At 37.5% G+C, this 17,305-nt stretch overlaps 1 protein-coding gene across 1 annotated transcript in view; it reads right to left on the reverse strand.

The window, feature by feature from the left end:
• The window catches only part of LOC124088544 (L-lactate dehydrogenase C chain), a 56,859-nt gene that overhangs the window by 1,275 nt on the left and 38,279 nt on the right, over positions 1-17,305 (reverse strand). The window contains exons 5-7 of the mRNA XM_046438236.2: positions 16,848-17,021; positions 10,718-10,835; positions 5,064-5,187 (exon numbers count right to left, since the gene is read on the reverse strand). Of these exons, the coding sequence (XP_046294192.1) occupies positions 5,064-5,187; positions 10,718-10,835; positions 16,848-17,021 (416 nt within the window). The remainder of the gene's footprint in view (positions 1-5,063; positions 5,188-10,717; positions 10,836-16,847; positions 17,022-17,305) is intronic.

The following is a 17,305-nucleotide window of genomic DNA, read 5'->3' on the forward strand; positions in this document are numbered from 1 at the left end:
GGCACCTCTAGTCAGTGGCTGCAATGTTCCTTCTACTCCTGCAACCAAAGCCAAAGCTACTGAAGCAGCTAGGCAACCCACACATGTACCTGGCATTCAAACTAGCCTCTGCCACCTTTATATTACCCACCAGACATACCCCTGGAAGGTAAGAAGACCCAGTAGACTAGACCCTCTCACATCTCTCTGCCCCCAACCGTCACCTCTCCTCTCTCGGAGCTGGGGCTGTGTTTATGGAAGATGATGGGAAAGCCTTATTCTTCCACTAGGTCTAACAATGAACAACTGTTAGGAACTCCATCAAGGGAAGGACAGGTCCATTGCCTCTGAAGCAGTGCCTCCTAGCTGCCTAATCTAGCTTAGAGTCCATGGGCACTATTCAGCCATGCTACCCTTTCTGAGGTCTTTCTCAGGAGCACATGGTGTACCCCTTGTTCCTGTTTTGTTCTGGTAGCTTCTCCCTACAGAGGAACTCTGGCTACCTTCTCTAATGCTCCCTCATTTTGGTAGCCTCTTTACACCCAACCTCATGAGCTCCATCAGATCATCCAACTGTCATCCCTGAGGGCCCCTGGCCACCAGGCCCTCTCACATTTCCCCCTACTCTTGTCTGTGCCTAGCTATGGAAGGCTACTGTCCTGCCAGACTGCCAGCCCACATTCCATTCAGCCAGGTTCCGGTCATAGTCACACTTGCCTTTCCTTCCCTTGATCATTCTGTTGACTCCTGTGATTTTTGGAGCTTTCATATGAGCTCCCAGAGTTTGGGTGCCATTAGGGTCAAAGGCCTCTGCTTTATATAATGTATTCATGTGTATACAGATCACATTCAAGGACAAAGGTACTGAATTTGTCTGTGATCCTTCAGAATAAGGTCAAACCCTCCCCACCCCATCTCTCTCCATCTCTCCCACCCATCTTCCTTTCCCCCTAGGTCTATGTATCTGTCTCTCCCATTCCTTTCACACTCCATAAGTAAAACTCAAACCTAGATGAATTTAGCTATCTGCTTTCTCCATTTGTGCATTCCAGTCACTGGAAATAACTATAAAAGATGATCTTTAATTTACATTAAATTTAATATTACAAGTTAATGCTCACCAACCTCAAATAAGCATATTCCTTAGCTGGGTGCAGTGGTGCACACCAGTAATTGCAGCAACTCAGGAGGCTGAGACAGGAGGATCATGAGTTCAAAACCAACTTCAGCAATTTAGTGAGGCCCTACCTAAGCAACTTAGACCCTGTCTCAAAATAAAAGACATATATAAAAACTACCCTGAGAGTAATTCTGTGGTTTTTGAAAACAGGTATTTATTTGTTTATTTTTGATTGGGGTCTTACTATGTTACATAGGCTGGTTTTCCAACTCCTGGGCCCAAGAGAATCAGCCTCCCAAGTAGCTGGAATTATAGTCATGTATTGCCCATGACTTTTTAAAAATCAAATTGTATTTCCTATTATTCCCTAAGATTATTTCAGATATTCTCAACTCTGACTTCGTTGAGCCTTTCCTAATCAGAATTTTTGTCTCCTTTTACTAAAGAGGTAGAAATCATTAAATGCTTCCAACAACAAACTTACAAATGTACATGCATCAGACCTATCCCCTCCTTGCTACCTCCTATTACAACAGCTAGCTTCCCTCTTCCCTTCTAGGGCTAAAACCCTCACCAATGCTCTGGTCACCCCAGACCCCTCTGCTTACTACTTCTATCTTTGACCTCTCCCTTGGTCTTTACCTGATCTTTATCATCAGCACCTTATCTTTAAAAACAAACCAACTCCACCTGTAATCCCTGTTGTTGAGAGCCACAGCCTAAGGGGCCCCAGCAAACTTCCAGCTGCCGGCTGATGATTGGCTCACAGCGGCCCCAGCAACATCTAGCTGATTGGCTCCTTGCCGTGATGCTCATTGGGCTATTTCCCTGCCCTTTCAGACCAGGGAGCTGCTCATTGGGGGACTTTTTTGGCTCCGCCCACGTGACCCAGCCAATCAGCTTCAAGAGCAGGAGGATTGTGGGAGGTGGAGAGAGGCTTGTTGGAGAGAGAGGCTTGTGGAAAGCCGGTGGTGGCAGTTGAGGCTCTGAGGGTTTTTCCTGAGAGGCTGTTTTGTTTGGCGTGTGTGGTTCTAAAAATAAAGTTAGTTTCTTTTGACAAGTGCCTCCTGATTGTGCCCAGCCAGACTGCGGCACCCTGTGGCTCCTTTTCTGAGACAGGAGGATCACAAGTTCAAAGCCAGCCTCAGCAATTTAGTGAGGCCCTAAGCAACTCAACGAGACCCTGTCTCTAAATAAAATATAAAAAAGGAGCCAGGTATGGTGGTACATGTCTGTAATCCTAGTAGCTCAGGACGCTGAGGCAAGAGGATCGTGAGTTCAAAGCCAGCCTCAGGAAAAAAAAAAAAAAAAGCAAGGTGCTGAGCAACTCAGTGAGACCCCAACTCTAAATAAAATACAAAATAGGGCTGGGGATGTGGCTTAGGGGTCGAGTGCCCCTGAGTTCAATCCCTAGTATCCAAAAAGAAAGAAACTGGTTAAGCACCCCTGGGTTCAATCCCTAGTGCCAATAAATAAATAGATTATAGATAGATAAAAGAACTGGGGATGTAACACAGTACCCCTAGGATCAGTTCCCGGTGCCAAAACAAACAAACTTCTTTTACCCTTAATTTCTTCTCTACTTACTGCTCTTTCTCTCTCCTTACCTTCATTGCCAAACACCTCAAAACAGCTCCCATGGCTCTCAACTAGCAGTGATTTTTTCTGACCAGGGGACATTTAATAATATCTGAAGTTGTTTGTTTTTTGTTTTGGTGCTGGGTATGGAACTCAGGACCTCACACATACTAAGCATGTGTTCTACCACTAAGCTATCCCTGCAACCCCTGGAGACAGTTTTGATTTTCACAACTAGTAAAGGAGATATGCTACTGGTATCAAAATGGGGAGAAGATTTCTGCCATGATGGATTGTGAAAAAGAAAATGAATAAACAAATGGGAACATAAATAAATGGGTTGCTGCTAACATCTCACATTGCACAGAACAGACTCCCAGAATGAAAAATTATCTGGCCCAAATGTCAACAATGCCAAGACTGAATAAACCCTGGTGTCTTCCAATCAGGCCTTCATCCCAAGTACTACTTCATGAAACAGCTCCTGCTAAGACTTTCAATGAACTCTATTTATCTTGCCAGAATTTTTAATCTTCTTTTTATAAAACTTCACTACATCTATCAACAACAGAAGAAGAATCTTTCCATCTTAGAGTATGCTCTTTTCCCTTGGTTACCTTGATTCTATGTTCTCTTAGTTTCATTTTCTGTTTACCACTTCTTAGACATTTCTGTAGTCTCACACTACAAACTCAGCTGTTAATACTGGAATTTCTCAAGACTCAATCTCTTTCTTCTTATTTATATATGTCATTCAAATTGTCAGCATCAAGCAGGGCATGATGGTGCACCCATCTCAGGTACTCAGGAGCCTAAGGCAGGAGGATTAGGAATTCAAGACCAGTAGGGCAACATAGCAAGACCCCTGTCTCAAAGAAAAATAAAATTTACAGCTTCAGTTACCATATATAAGGGATATCTATATCTTCATCTGTCTAACACCTCTTCCTTTTTTTTCATTGACCAAAACTCTCTTTTCCTTTTCGGAACTGCCTTCCTCCCGACAGGTATCCCATGAGTGGGTATATAATTCCAGAAAGTCCAATTATCTGGAAATTAATATAGGCAAAAAGAGGACTAGATTACAGGCTCTAAAGCCACAGTTACTGGGAGCTATTTTTATCATGGAAAAAGCCACATAAGACTGAAGCCAATAAAGTTAAAGGATGAGTCAAGAAAATGGAAAGAAAAGACAGCTCTGTAACACAGTTTTTGAGCACCTGAATCAGGCCTCCTTAGCATTTCAGCTACATGACCCAACATATTTTCTTTTTCATTTGTGCTACTTTGACCTGCTTTTTTAACCAAAAGATTCTAACAACATGATATTAAAGGCTCCTCAAATTCAACTTGTCTAAACTGCAAACACAATCTTCAAGCCTAGTCCTCTGAATACTCCCTTCTTGGTGAGCAATATCAATGCTCATTGTGTAAAACACAAACCTAAGAATGACCTTTCTGTATTACCAAGTCTTATGAATTTCACATCTCAAATTTGCCCACTTCTCTTCATCTCTACTACTTCCATTCTATCTATTCTAGAATACAGCATAGCCTCTTAACAAGTTTCCCAATATCTATTCTTATCTTCTTTAAATCTGTTCTCTCCATCAGAGCAACACCAATGTTTTTTAAATAAAAATTTCTAGGCCCTTGCACTGCATTGCTCTTAAAGTGAAGACTCAAAACTTTTTTTTTTTAGTTGTAGTTGACACAATACATTTTATTTATTTATTTATATGTGGTACTGAGGATCAAACCCAGGGCCTCACATGTGCTAGGTGAGCACTCTACCACGAAGCCACAACCCCAGCCCCTCAAAATCTTTATATAAGGCTTTTGGTAGCCTGACCCTGCTGGTTTCTCCAGCCTCACCACGTACTTTTCCCCTTGCTCCCCACACTTCAGTAACTGAACTTCTTTTCAAACCCTCAAGTTCCTTCTACTTACATCTACCTCAGATCTTCTGTGTAAGTTTTCCTCCTGCTTGGAATAATAAGTCTAGCCTTCCAAATAAATTCTGGCTCATTATTAGAATTAGGTCACATTTTATTAGCTTAGGAAGGTCTTTCCTAACTACTAACCATGCCCCTTCACCAGAGTATTTAAAACTTCTTTGGTATATTCTTAGCACTTTGTAGCTTTTCAATATAACACTTATCACAATTTGTTATTATATGTTTATTTTTATAACATAGCAATAATACAATAATAACAATATGTTATTTTATGTGTACATTCTGTCATTACACTCAGGTAGGTTGCAGTCTTTGTCTTTTTCATTCATCATTATATTCTCAACATCTTGTACAATGCCTGGAATATAATGTAGACTCAATAAATATTTAATGAAATAACGATAAATGAATTTTTAACTTAAGCCTACCTTAACCATAGTGGAAACTGGATGCACTCTCCTAAGATTCTTCAAAATTGATCCTGCCAGATCTGTCACAGACAGTCCAATAGCCCAAGAGGTATACCCCTTTAGCTTAAGGACCTCATAGGCACTGCAGTTGTAGAAAGGAAGGAAATCAAATTCATAAGAAATCAATTCAGAGAACACGTAATATCCTTTAAGCATCCATTTTGAGGGACTATACATATCAAGTCCACTCTAAAAACTTTCTTAGAGGTTTCTAGAAATTATTTATAAATTAGAATATTAGAATATTGCAAAATATAATATTCTCATAAAATTTCACTATCTGCTTTAAGAATCAATTCACCATTCTTTTATTATGAAGGCAAAATAGTAGGATATATGTGCCACAATTTTTTAATATTTTTATATTGTTACTTAAATAGCCAAACAAAGAATCTGGTCAGCTTGAAAGAATCTGATCCTTTAAAACTGTTACTGGTATACCAATGAAACTTTATATAGTTGTAAACCAAGTATACATATTTTTCCCAAGACTATATCCTTAAATCAACACTAAACAGATCATGGAAAAATGTTCATAATATATTTTCAAAATAACACAGTCCTCGGGCTAGAGTTGTGGCTCAGTGGTAGAACATTTGCCTGGCATGTGTGAGGCCCTGGGTTTGATCCTCAGCACCACAAATAAATAAATGAATAAATAAAAATAAAAGATCCATTGACAACTAAAAAATACTTTTTAAAAAATAACACAGTCTTTTGGGGCTGGGGTTATGGCTCAGCGGTAAAGCACTTGCCTCGCATGTGCGAAGCCCTGCCAGCACCATATGAAAATAGATAAACAAAATAAAGGGGGCTGGGGATGTGGCTCAGGCAGTGGCGCACTTGCCTGGCATGCGCGGGGCGCTGGGTTCGATCCTCAGCACCACATAAAAGTAAAATAAAGATGTTGTGTCCACTGAAAACTAAAAAATATTAAAAAATTCTCTTTCTCTCTAAGAAAAATTTAAAAATACAGGTATTTTGTCTAACTACAACTAAAAAATAAATATTGAAAAAAATAGGGCTGGGGATGTGGCTCAAGCGGTAGTGCGCTCGCCTGGCATGCGTGCGGCCCGGGTTCGATCCTCAGCACCACATACAAACAAGATGTTGTGTCTGCCGAAAACTAAAAAATAAATATTTAAAAATTCTCTCTCTCTCTCTCTCTAAAAAAAAATAAATAAATAAAAGAAAAAAATAACAGTCTTTTAAACATTAATACTTTTTTATCTCTTATGAAAAACAAATTTTTAGGGGTTGGGGTTGCGGCTCAGCGGTGGAGTGCCCGCCTAGCACATGTGAAGCTCTGGGTTTGATCCTCAGTACCACATAAAAATAAATAAACCAAAGTATTGTGTCCAACTATATAAAAAAAAAAAATTTTTAATTTTATCAAATGCCGCAGTCTGGCTGGGCACAAATGCCGCAGTCTGGCTGGGCACACAATCACGAGCCACCACACAGCTTGTAGATTCAAACAGCAACTCTTTATTCCCGAACTCACACCAGCCGTCTACAATCACGTTCTGGGGAAATCCACGTTCTCTTCCCAAATCCACGTTCTCTGCCCAAATCCACCTCCACTGGGCTTCTATCTCCAAAATATATTGTCTAAATCCCGTGAGAACTCAAGGGGAACTCAGGCAGCAGGATACGCCCTATTCCCAGCAGGAATAATCTTAAACCTTAAACCTGGAACCTAAACTGGGAACGCCCTAAACACGATTATCTTAAAACCGGGAACACCCTAATCTGCCTTGGTCCTTGAGCAAGGTCACGTACATTCAATGTCACTGCAACATGGGGTACGCTGGCAAGGAAATTGTCATACCTACTTGGCTAATGGCTCCCAGCAATCAAAACTTTAGAATAGTATCAATGCACCAAGTTATTAATAATGATTATTTTTAAATGAAAGGTTTACAGGTGAGCCTTCTCTATGCTTTTCCAAATTTTCTGCAATAAACATGTATTATATTTTTGCTTTGCCTCCAACAGTGGTCTCAGGTTTGGACCGACAAACTCACAGAACAAAGAGGATTCAACCTAGCACTAAATTTAATTAGCTTTAAGAAATGATTCAGGAAACACAATATACAGCATCATCATTTATATCAGAAGATCCTATAACCACTCAGGAAGTTTTAAAGGACTGCACATAATACACATGGTTGTATAAAGCTGGTGTATATACAGACCACATGCCTATTGTGTTGTCTTGTGCTTTTACTATCAATCCAAAACCAGGGCCTCTATTAGAGACCATGCTGATTCATGTCAAAAGCATTTTTAGGCCCTCTGTTCAATATGACTAAGACTCTGTAAGGTAAGTAAAAGGAAAGGGATAGAGGTTTTGCCTAGTAATTGGTTGGATAATTGCCTACTGTCTATGAATTAAAATGAACAAAGTAATGCACTAGATAACTGGGGACAAATCCAGACCAGTGAGATCTGGATGACAGCTATCTTTCAGGAATAACTAAGATCGGTTCAAAGAAAGAAGAAAATTGATAAAGAAAATATAATCCTTTTGTTGCTGTTAATCATATTGATGAAAACAAAACTGTTGATGCAAATACAAAAGATTGAAACATGACTCCTGACTCTCACCCTACATAAAACTCAACTCAAAATGGATCAAAGACCTGAATTTAAAACCTGAAACCATGAAATTACTAGAAAAAACAGAGGAAACATTTTTAAGATACTGGTATAGGCAATGGCTTTGGGGATATGAACCCAACGCACAGGAAACAAAAATTAAAAATAAACAAATGGGACTGTATTTTTAAAAGTTTATATAGCAAAAAAAATCAACAAAGTAAAAAGACAACCTACAGAATGGGAGAAACTATCCATCTAACAAAGGACTAATACCTGGAATATATTACTCAAAATGCTGAACAAAAAACAAAAAAAAAAAACAAGTAATCAATTAAAAATGAGCAAATGATCTGACACTATCAAAAGAAGAAATACAAACCAGGTGTGGTGACATACAACTGTAATCCCAGAGACATGGGAGGCTGAGGCAGGGAAATTACAAGTTCAAGGCCAGCCTCAGCAACTTAGTGAGGCATATCTCAAAATTAAAAATGTAAAGGACTGGGGATGTAACTCATTGGTAAAATGTCCCTGGGTTTGATCCCCAGTACTCCCCCCCCTCCGCCCCCTGCCAAATGAGGAGGCAAAGTAGAAATATATGGGGAAAAACTGTTACTAGCCATCAGTGCAACACAAATCAAAACAACAATGAGATATCATTTCACTCCAGTCAGAATGGCTATTATCCATCAATCAATAAATAACAAATGCTGGCAAGGATGAACAGAAAAAGGAAATCTCATACACTGTTGGTAGGAATATAAATTATGGAAAACAGCATTAAACATACTCAAAAAACTAAAAACAGATCTACCACATGATTCATATATCCCACTTCTGGGTGTATATCCAAAGGAAATTAAATCAGCATACAAAAGAAATTCTGCACACCATATTTATTGTGGCATTATTTACAACAGCTAAGATAGGGAATCTACCTAAGTGCCCATCAATGGATGATTGATAAAGAAAATAAAGACTATTATTCAGCCATAAAGAAGACTGTAGTCCTGTCATTTGCAGCAAAATGTATAGTACTAGAGGACATGATATTAAGTGAAATAAGGCAGACACAGAACAATCAGAACCATGTTTTCTTTCACATATGAAAGATGAAAAAAAAGGGGGTCAATCTGAATGTAGAATAATGATTACTAGAGGTTGAAAGAGGGGAAAATAGATAAAGGGACGATGAATTTGATCAGTGCATGCCATATGCATGTACTAAAATATCACATTGAACCCCATTTACATGTAGTAATACATTAAAATCAAAAATTTAAAAAAACATAAAAATTTAAATTATATATTTTAAAATTGATAGAGAAAATAGCTCTTAATAGTTTAAGAGCAAGGGGAAAGAGAATAAAAGAACAAGTAGTATCAAGGCTGGTATTTTAAGACCAAAACCAATCTATATTATAAACTGAATGCTCTATTAGGACAGAAAGAAACATCTATTAAATCATGATGTCTCTCCCCTGCCATTTTGGGTTAGGACTGGAAAATCAGAGACTAATAATGTAATTTAAAATAAATAAATAAATAAAAGCTTTTAGACAAATACAATCCTGAGGATTTTTTTTTTCCTGATACCAGGAATTGAACCCAGGGGCACTTAACCTCTGAGCCACATCCCCAACCATTTTTTTTTATTATTTTTTTTAGAGATAGGGTCTCACTGAGTTCCTTAGGGCCTCACTAAATTGCTGAGACTGGCTTTGAACTTGCAGTCCTCCTGCCTCAGCCTCCAGAGCTGCTGGGATTACAGGTGAGCGCCACCACACCTGGCTCTGAGGATTGTTTATAAGTACAGATTCTTTTCAAAATGGTCAAGAAGCAAGTAATTTAATTTTGGACATGGCAAGTTGAGAACATTAACTGAATGAGATCTGATCTGTAAAGTGTTGCACTACTTGATATTCAAATCACACAGAACTTCAGTAGGAAATGTGAATTTAATCATTGTTACCTTACAGAAACAATGTTTCAGCCAGGCATGGTGGCACAGGCCTGTAATCCCATCAGTTTGGGAGGCTGAGGCAGGAGAACTGAGCATTCAAAGCGAGCCTCAGCAATTTAGCGAGGCTCTTCTCAGTGAGACCCTGTCTGTAAATAAAATACAAAAAGTGGCTGGGGATGTGCTCAGTGGTTAAGGGCATCTGGGTTCACTCCCCAGTACAAAATAAATAAATAGAAAAGAAACAATGTTTCAAACTAAAAAGGGACTAACATTCTTCGTAGTATAATTATTAGGGAATGGAAAGATGAAAAGTCCAACACTGTGACATCTCTATGGGAAGTAAATGGCTGTTTCATAACACTTGGTTAAAACATGTTTCTTAGTGGCTGAAGTCTAGTTATGACTCCAGGCCACATAGATTCCTGAATTTACCGGGAAATGGTCTTCAATGGTCCTTACTACTGAAAATATCCAGTAAAGGGACCTTGTTGAAAATTATAGGAAACAATACTATAAAACTAATGTTTTGTTTGCTAGACATTAATTTAATCTCTCATTCAAACCTATGTGGTTTACCAGAGTTTGCAGATTCCCTTAAAGAAATTAAAGAAAATTAAACATATCAGTAATGACTACCAAAGTGAAAAGATATTTGGGAAGTTGATCCAAAACTTCTGATTAATGTAATCAACTATGGAAAAATTTGGCCAGAAGCCAGACATAGTGGTACATGTAATCCCAGCTATTTAGGAGGCTGAGACAGGAGAATTCCAGCCTGGGCAACTTAGTGAGACTCTGTCTCAAAATAAAATTTAAAAATAAATAAATAAAAAGGGGTGGGGATGGGCACGGTGGCACATGCCTGTAATCCCAGCAGCTCAGGAGTTGCTTAGTGCTTCACTGTTGCTGAAGCTGGCTTTGAATTTGTGATCCTCCTAATCTCAGCCTCCCAAACCTTTGGGATTACAGGCGTGCACCACCACGCCTAGCTGTGAAATTTATTAATGTTGATTATTACATTAAAAAACTGAATGAGTACTGTTACCTTTCAACAACTTGTTTATGGATTGTTTTCCATTGTTCCTTGTCTGAGTCCGTTCCTAAGTCAGGTTGCAGAGATTTCAGAGGAACACCAGCAACATTCACTCCACTCCACAAGGGCACTAAAAAAAATGTATTTCAGAATAAATTCTTCTGGCCAATATTGCATGAGTTATTTTAGTTAAGTGGTTTTTTTAAGTTAAATTACAATCTTACACCATATATTAAAAAATACATTTCAAATAGACAAAAGAGGGAATTAAAAGAAATAACATTATAAAGTGTTAGAGAAAATATAGTAGAATTGGTAACTGTGTGGGAGAGGAGGCATTTTTAAGCAATATACAAAATGCAGATTCCACAAAAAATAAGGACCAATAAGAAAGATACAATATTATAAGAAATTAGAGGGAAAAGAATAACAAATTAACACTTTTCAATAGTAACAAAGAACTAAGGGGGAATAACTGCCAATCCAGAATCTCATATCCAGTTAAACCATCATTCTGGAATGAGGTAAAACCCAAACACCTTAATATAAACAACACTGACAGGACAGGACACAGTTCAGGAAGAAAAACAAAAATCAGAGGAAGGAGTTAGATGCAGGACATAAAGCAATAAAATAGTAAAAAGAACTAAGGGGGAATAACTGCCAATCCAGAATCTCATATCCAGTTAAACCATCATTCTGGAATGAGGTAAAACCCAAACACCTTAATATAAACAACACTGACAGGACAGGACACAGTTCAGAAAGAAAAATAAAAATCAGAGGAAGGAGTTAGATGCAGGACATAAAGCAATAAAAATCAGCAAATGTACATAAATTAAACCAAACATTGATTATTCAAAAAATAATAATTATAACTAGTTTAGAGGATACAAAAGTAGGATGGAACCAGATAAGAAATTAATAACTACATATATAAAGAAAGATGGTAATCAAACCTAAAGCTTTCTAAGGTTTTTGTATTGTTACAAAGAAAATACCCTAATTGTACACTTTAAAAAATTGTTTTGGTGGGCTGGGGTTGTAGATTAGTGGCAGAGCACTAGCCTAGCATGCATGAGGCACTGGGTTCAATCCTCAGCACCACATAAAAATAAACAAGTAAAATAAAGGCATTCTATCCATCCACAACTACCAAAAAAAATTTTTTTAAAAATTTGTTTTACGGGAGGTTTTTTTTTTTTTTTAAACATTTATTTTTTAATTGTAGTTGGACACAATACTTTATTTTTGTTTGTTTATTTTTCCCCAGACCCCTACAGCTGGGGTTTTGGCTCAGTGGTAGACAGCTTGCCTGGCAGGTGTGAGGTACTGTGTTCAATTCTCAGCACCACATGTAAATAAATAAATAAAATAAAGGTCCATTGACAACCCCCTCCCAAATTAATTAATTAAATAAAATTTTATTTTAAATTTGAAAATCACTCCAAATAGAATACTAACTATATTGAAATTAATGCCAGTCAAAAACATTTTTCTAAAAATAAAATTATGGAATATTAAGTGTGAGATATTAAGATATTTCTGATAAAACTATCTTTTAATGGCCTCTTCAGGAAGAAGAGCTGAGTTATGAGTTAGAATAATAAACACAGGCAACAGAGTCAGATTAAGGAATTGGACTAAGAAGTATCTGTCCAACTCAAATAAAAACTATTTATTATAATTCTTGGAGTATAAAGAAAAGAGAAGAACACTTTTTTTTTTTTTTTTTTTGAGATAGGGTTTCACTATATTGTCCAGGCTAGCATCAAAGGATTTTTCTGCTCAGCCTCCCAGGTGGTTGGAACTAGGTACATTAAATATTTTGACTAAACAACTGAATGAACAAATGATCCCTGTTTTCAGTAGGTTCACTGTCATTTTGAAAAAAACAGATTTATACATATGATACAATTAGAGAATAGTGTAAGAAGTACAATGTTGTAACTATGTATCAGAGATTAAAGGTTTAAATTCAGAAGAGGTTGGTGGTGCCTTAATAGTTAAAGTCAATATTGTTTCAATTATATGAAAAATCCAGAATAAACAAATCTATAGAGGCAGAAAGCAGACTGGTGGTTGCCTGGGGCTGGGGGTAAGAACAAGGGCTTCTTTTCCTAATAATGAAAATATTCTGCAATTATATTATAGTGATGGCTATGTAACTCTGCAAATATACTAATTATCAGTGAATTGTACATCTTTAATGAGTAAATTTTATAATATGTGAATTATATCTTAATAAAGATGTTGAAAAGTCACAATAAATTAAAATGCTCCAGAGAAGACAAATATTCGGATTGATTTTAAAAACCGCTATATATTTCATGTGTAAGATATAGAAAATGACAAACCCCAAAATAGTGTGGCCTGGGAAGAGGAAGTGAGGAAGAAGGCCAAACATCCATAACATTGATCCTTCCCCAAGACAAGCCCTGGGAAGGAGATATCCATCAAGCCTAAAATGGCAGTCTTTGGGAAGAAGCCAAAAACCTTCCACAAATAAATTCTTTCCCAGTGATAGTACAATGGGACCCTGAAGGGGAAAAGATAAGCACTGAACACTGACCCAGTAAAACAAGTTTGCCCAGTAAAAACAAGTTTCAAACTCTCATAACCTGTTTCCTGAGTGCCCAAACTGACACACACTGTCAATAATAAAGTCACCTCTCAGTGTAGCATATATAAGCACAGATTCTTCCTTTAGCCAGGGGCTCATTTTCCATCAGGAAAGTGTGTCTGTCCACCAGATGATGATTCCACTGCTGAATAAAAGGCATAGCTGATCCACGAAGTCTGCCCCCATCCCAGTTATTTGTACTTTCATTACGGAGCTGAAACCATTTTGGTTATTTTTGCTTACATCAAAAAGACTATTTTGTGAGCAGTAAAACAACAAAACAAAATATGGAAAGAAAAGGAACATGAAAAAGATGGCTGACTAGAGGAACACAATGCTTGTCCCCATGCTACCCACACTCAAAGGACAACAAAGGAATAAACAACTATATTCTGAGCATATGTGGGGAGCACTGGAGTACAGCAAAGAGTGCTGGAGCACACAGACTGAGGATCAGGACATAAAATAGGAACAAGATGATCTACTTCTGCAGCTATGTTTCCCTAGTCATGAATAGCTCAGAACCAAGAGAGACTTCCTCTGGAGTGAAAAAGGCAAACAAGAGGCACCTAAGGACACCCACAATCTTTGCTGTTGGAGAATCCTGTAGTCTCACAATCCCTGAACCCAGTGGAGAGAGCTGCCTGTGGCGGACAAAACACACTGTTCTTTCAAAGGAGCCCAACATTGCCACCTCCAGCCCCTACCCTCACCCCTGGAACCAAGGCTACTGCTGTATGGTGTCATTTTAAGACTAGAGCCATGATACAGGACATCTTGCACTGGGAGCCATAGTTCATCATATCATCCCATCCTCAAGGCTCCAGTGCCACTGTACTATGCTCACACTGGTAGGTATAGCACCCCGACTCCAGATGTACAGAATCTAGGCCCAGAAAAATAGCCATGTTCCCTGTATTAGAGCCCAGACAGCCCCTCATACCCTTGATCTTGTAGTGATCTCATTCCCAGTGCAGACTAAGCCACAGGCCACCTGGTAGAGACCAGTTAGCCTCCAACCCAGCCCCTCAAATGTAGGTCATTCTTGAACAGCCCTTGTGTACACACACTGTATAGTGCCCCTGCCCCCATCCCTAGTGGGGAGGCCACACTCAACTTAGAATAATAGCTGCAGACTCCTGCTGCCTTGGCCACCAAGGCACTCATAGGCATCAATGATATTGATTAGAGTTGAAGAAACTGTTCAGAAACTATACACCCTACCCAACTGACATATTAGCAATCCCTGGGACATATTAGGAAAGGTAAAAATATTTCCCAAGAAAAGTCACTCCATAAAATCTAAAAAGATGACCACTCTACCAGATGTATAGATATCAGTGCAGGGACACTCTACCAGATGTATAGATAACAGTGCAGGGACACAATAAACATGAAAAAACACAAGGAAACATGACACTGCCAAAGAATCACAATAACTCTCAGTAACTAACCCCAGAGAAAGGAAAATTCACTAATTACTTGGAAAGAAATTCAGAATAATGATCCTAAGGGAAAATCAGTAAGAAGAAACAGGCAATTCAATGAAATGAGGAAAATAATTTATGATCTGAAAGAAAGTTCAACCAGAAGATAAATATCATTAAAAGAGAGAGAAAGATAGAGAGAATTTTTTTTATTTAGTTATACTTTGGCACAATACCTTTATTTTGTTTATTTTTATGTGGTGCTGAGGATCAAACCCTGCACTTCGCGCGTGCTAGACAAGCACTCTACCACTGAGCCACAACCCGAGCCCCAGAGAGAGAATTTTAAAAACTGCAAGAGGAAATTATTAAGTTATATGTAATTCCCCACTAAGCTAATAGCAGATTTCTTAGAAGAAATTTTTCAGGTCAATAGAGAATGGAATAATATATTCAGAAGGCTAAAAGAGAAAAACTGTAAGCCAAGAACATTTTATCTATCAAAGCTCTTCTTCAGAAATAAAAAAGATAAAAAATCTTTCCCATAATAAGCAACAGATGAGGGAACTCATCGCCTCTAGACTAGTCTTACAAGAAATGCTGAAGGACTTGCTTCTACTAGTAATAATAATTACTATCATGAAAATATAAAACTCACTTGTAGAGGTAAATTCATGATCAGATTCAGAATATGCCATTACTGTAATGGTGATACACAAACTTTCAAATCTCTAACTAGGAAGATTAAAAATCAAAATGAACAATGATGGGCTGGGGATGTGGCTCAAGCGGTAGTGTGCTCCCCTGGCATGTGTGCGGCCCGGGTTCGATCCTCAGCACCACATACAAACAAAGATGTTGTGTCTGCCGAAATCTAAAAAATTAATATTAAAATTCTCTCTCTCTCTCTCTCTCTCTCTCTCTCTCTCTCTCTCTCTCTCTCTCTCTCTCTTTTTAAAAAAATGAACAATGATAACCATAACTACAAAATGTTAAAGAAAACATATAAAGAAGGAAATGGAGGTAATGAAATATAAATTAGTATATCCATTATGGAAAACTACCTGGAGGTGCCTCAAAAAATTAAAATTATAATTGGCATACAGTCCAGCAATCCCACTACTGGGCCTATAGTATATCCAAAAGAAATGAATCACAAGCATACTCAAGAAATAGCTTGACTGTAACGGATATCGACACAGGGACACAACAATAAACTTATGTTTATTGCAGTACTATTTACAGTAGCCAAGATTTGGAAATATCCAAGAACTGATGAATAGATTTTTAAAAAATGGAAGATACACATGGATACACACACTAGAATAGTATTCACTCCCAAAAAAAGATGAGATTCTAGGATGGGGTCATAGCTAGTAATCCATGCTTACCTGGCATGTGTGAGGTACTGGGTTCAATTCTCAGCACCACAAATAAATAAATAAAAGTCCATCAACAACTAAAAAAATGGCTTTTTTTAAAAAATAAGATTCTGTCATTTTCAAAATCATGGATGGAACTAGAGGACATAACAATAAGCAAAATCAGCCAGACACAGGAAGACAAAAGCAGTATTATTTCACTTAGATGTGGAATCTAAAAATGTTAACAGCATAGAAGAATACAACAGTTATTACCAGAGACTGGAAAGGAGAAAAGGAAAAGGAGGTTCATGGGTACAAAGTTATGATAGGATTAAGTACTAGTGCTCTATTGCACATTGAGGCAACTATAGTTAACGATAATGTACTGTCAATTCCAATAGCCAAAAAAAAAGTTTTGGAATGCTATCATCACAAAGAAATTACAAATTTATAGGTGATATATAATGCTAATTATCCTGATTTGATTATAACATAATTAATATTTATCAATTCATCACATTGTACCCTCTAAATATGTATAATTGTTATTTCAACTAAACATTTTTTTAAAAAGTAAAATAAAGAAATAGAAAAAGATACACCAGGAAAATAGCAATGAAATAAAGGTTATGCAACTATATAAACATCAGAAAAACAGATTTTGAAAAAAATAAGCATTATTAAAGATAATAAAGATAGTCATAGAATAACAATAGATTTATACCTACCACTAGAATCACCATGTTCTCCAATAATCCAACCATGGCAGCTTGTGGGATGGACACCCAATTTTTCTCCAATGAGGTAACGGAAACGGGCAGAGTCTAGATTGCATCCACTTCCAATTACACGACTTGCAGGTAAACCACTTATCTTCCAGACCACATATGTCAAGATATCCACTGGGGAGAACAATTCATGTTAGAGAAAGAATCATAGTAACTTATTTTTTTTTTTAATTTTTTATTGTTGGCTGTTCAAAACATTACATAGTTCTTGATATATCATATTTCACAATTTGATTCAAGTAGGTTATGAGCTCCCATTTTTACCCCATATACAGATTGCAGAATCACATCAGTTACACATCCATTGATTTACATATTGCCATACTAGTGTCTGTTGTATTCTGCTGCCTTTCCTATCCTCTACTATCCCCCCTTGTAACTTATTTTTTTTAAGATAT

The sequence above is a fragment of the Marmota monax genome, unplaced genomic scaffold (assembly GCF_021218885.2).
Source record: "Marmota monax isolate L192 unplaced genomic scaffold, Marmota_monax_Labrador192_F-V1.1 WCK01_AAM20220418_F8-fsc00061, whole genome shotgun sequence".
In the NCBI taxonomy this organism is placed as follows: domain Eukaryota; kingdom Metazoa; phylum Chordata; class Mammalia; order Rodentia; family Sciuridae; genus Marmota; species Marmota monax.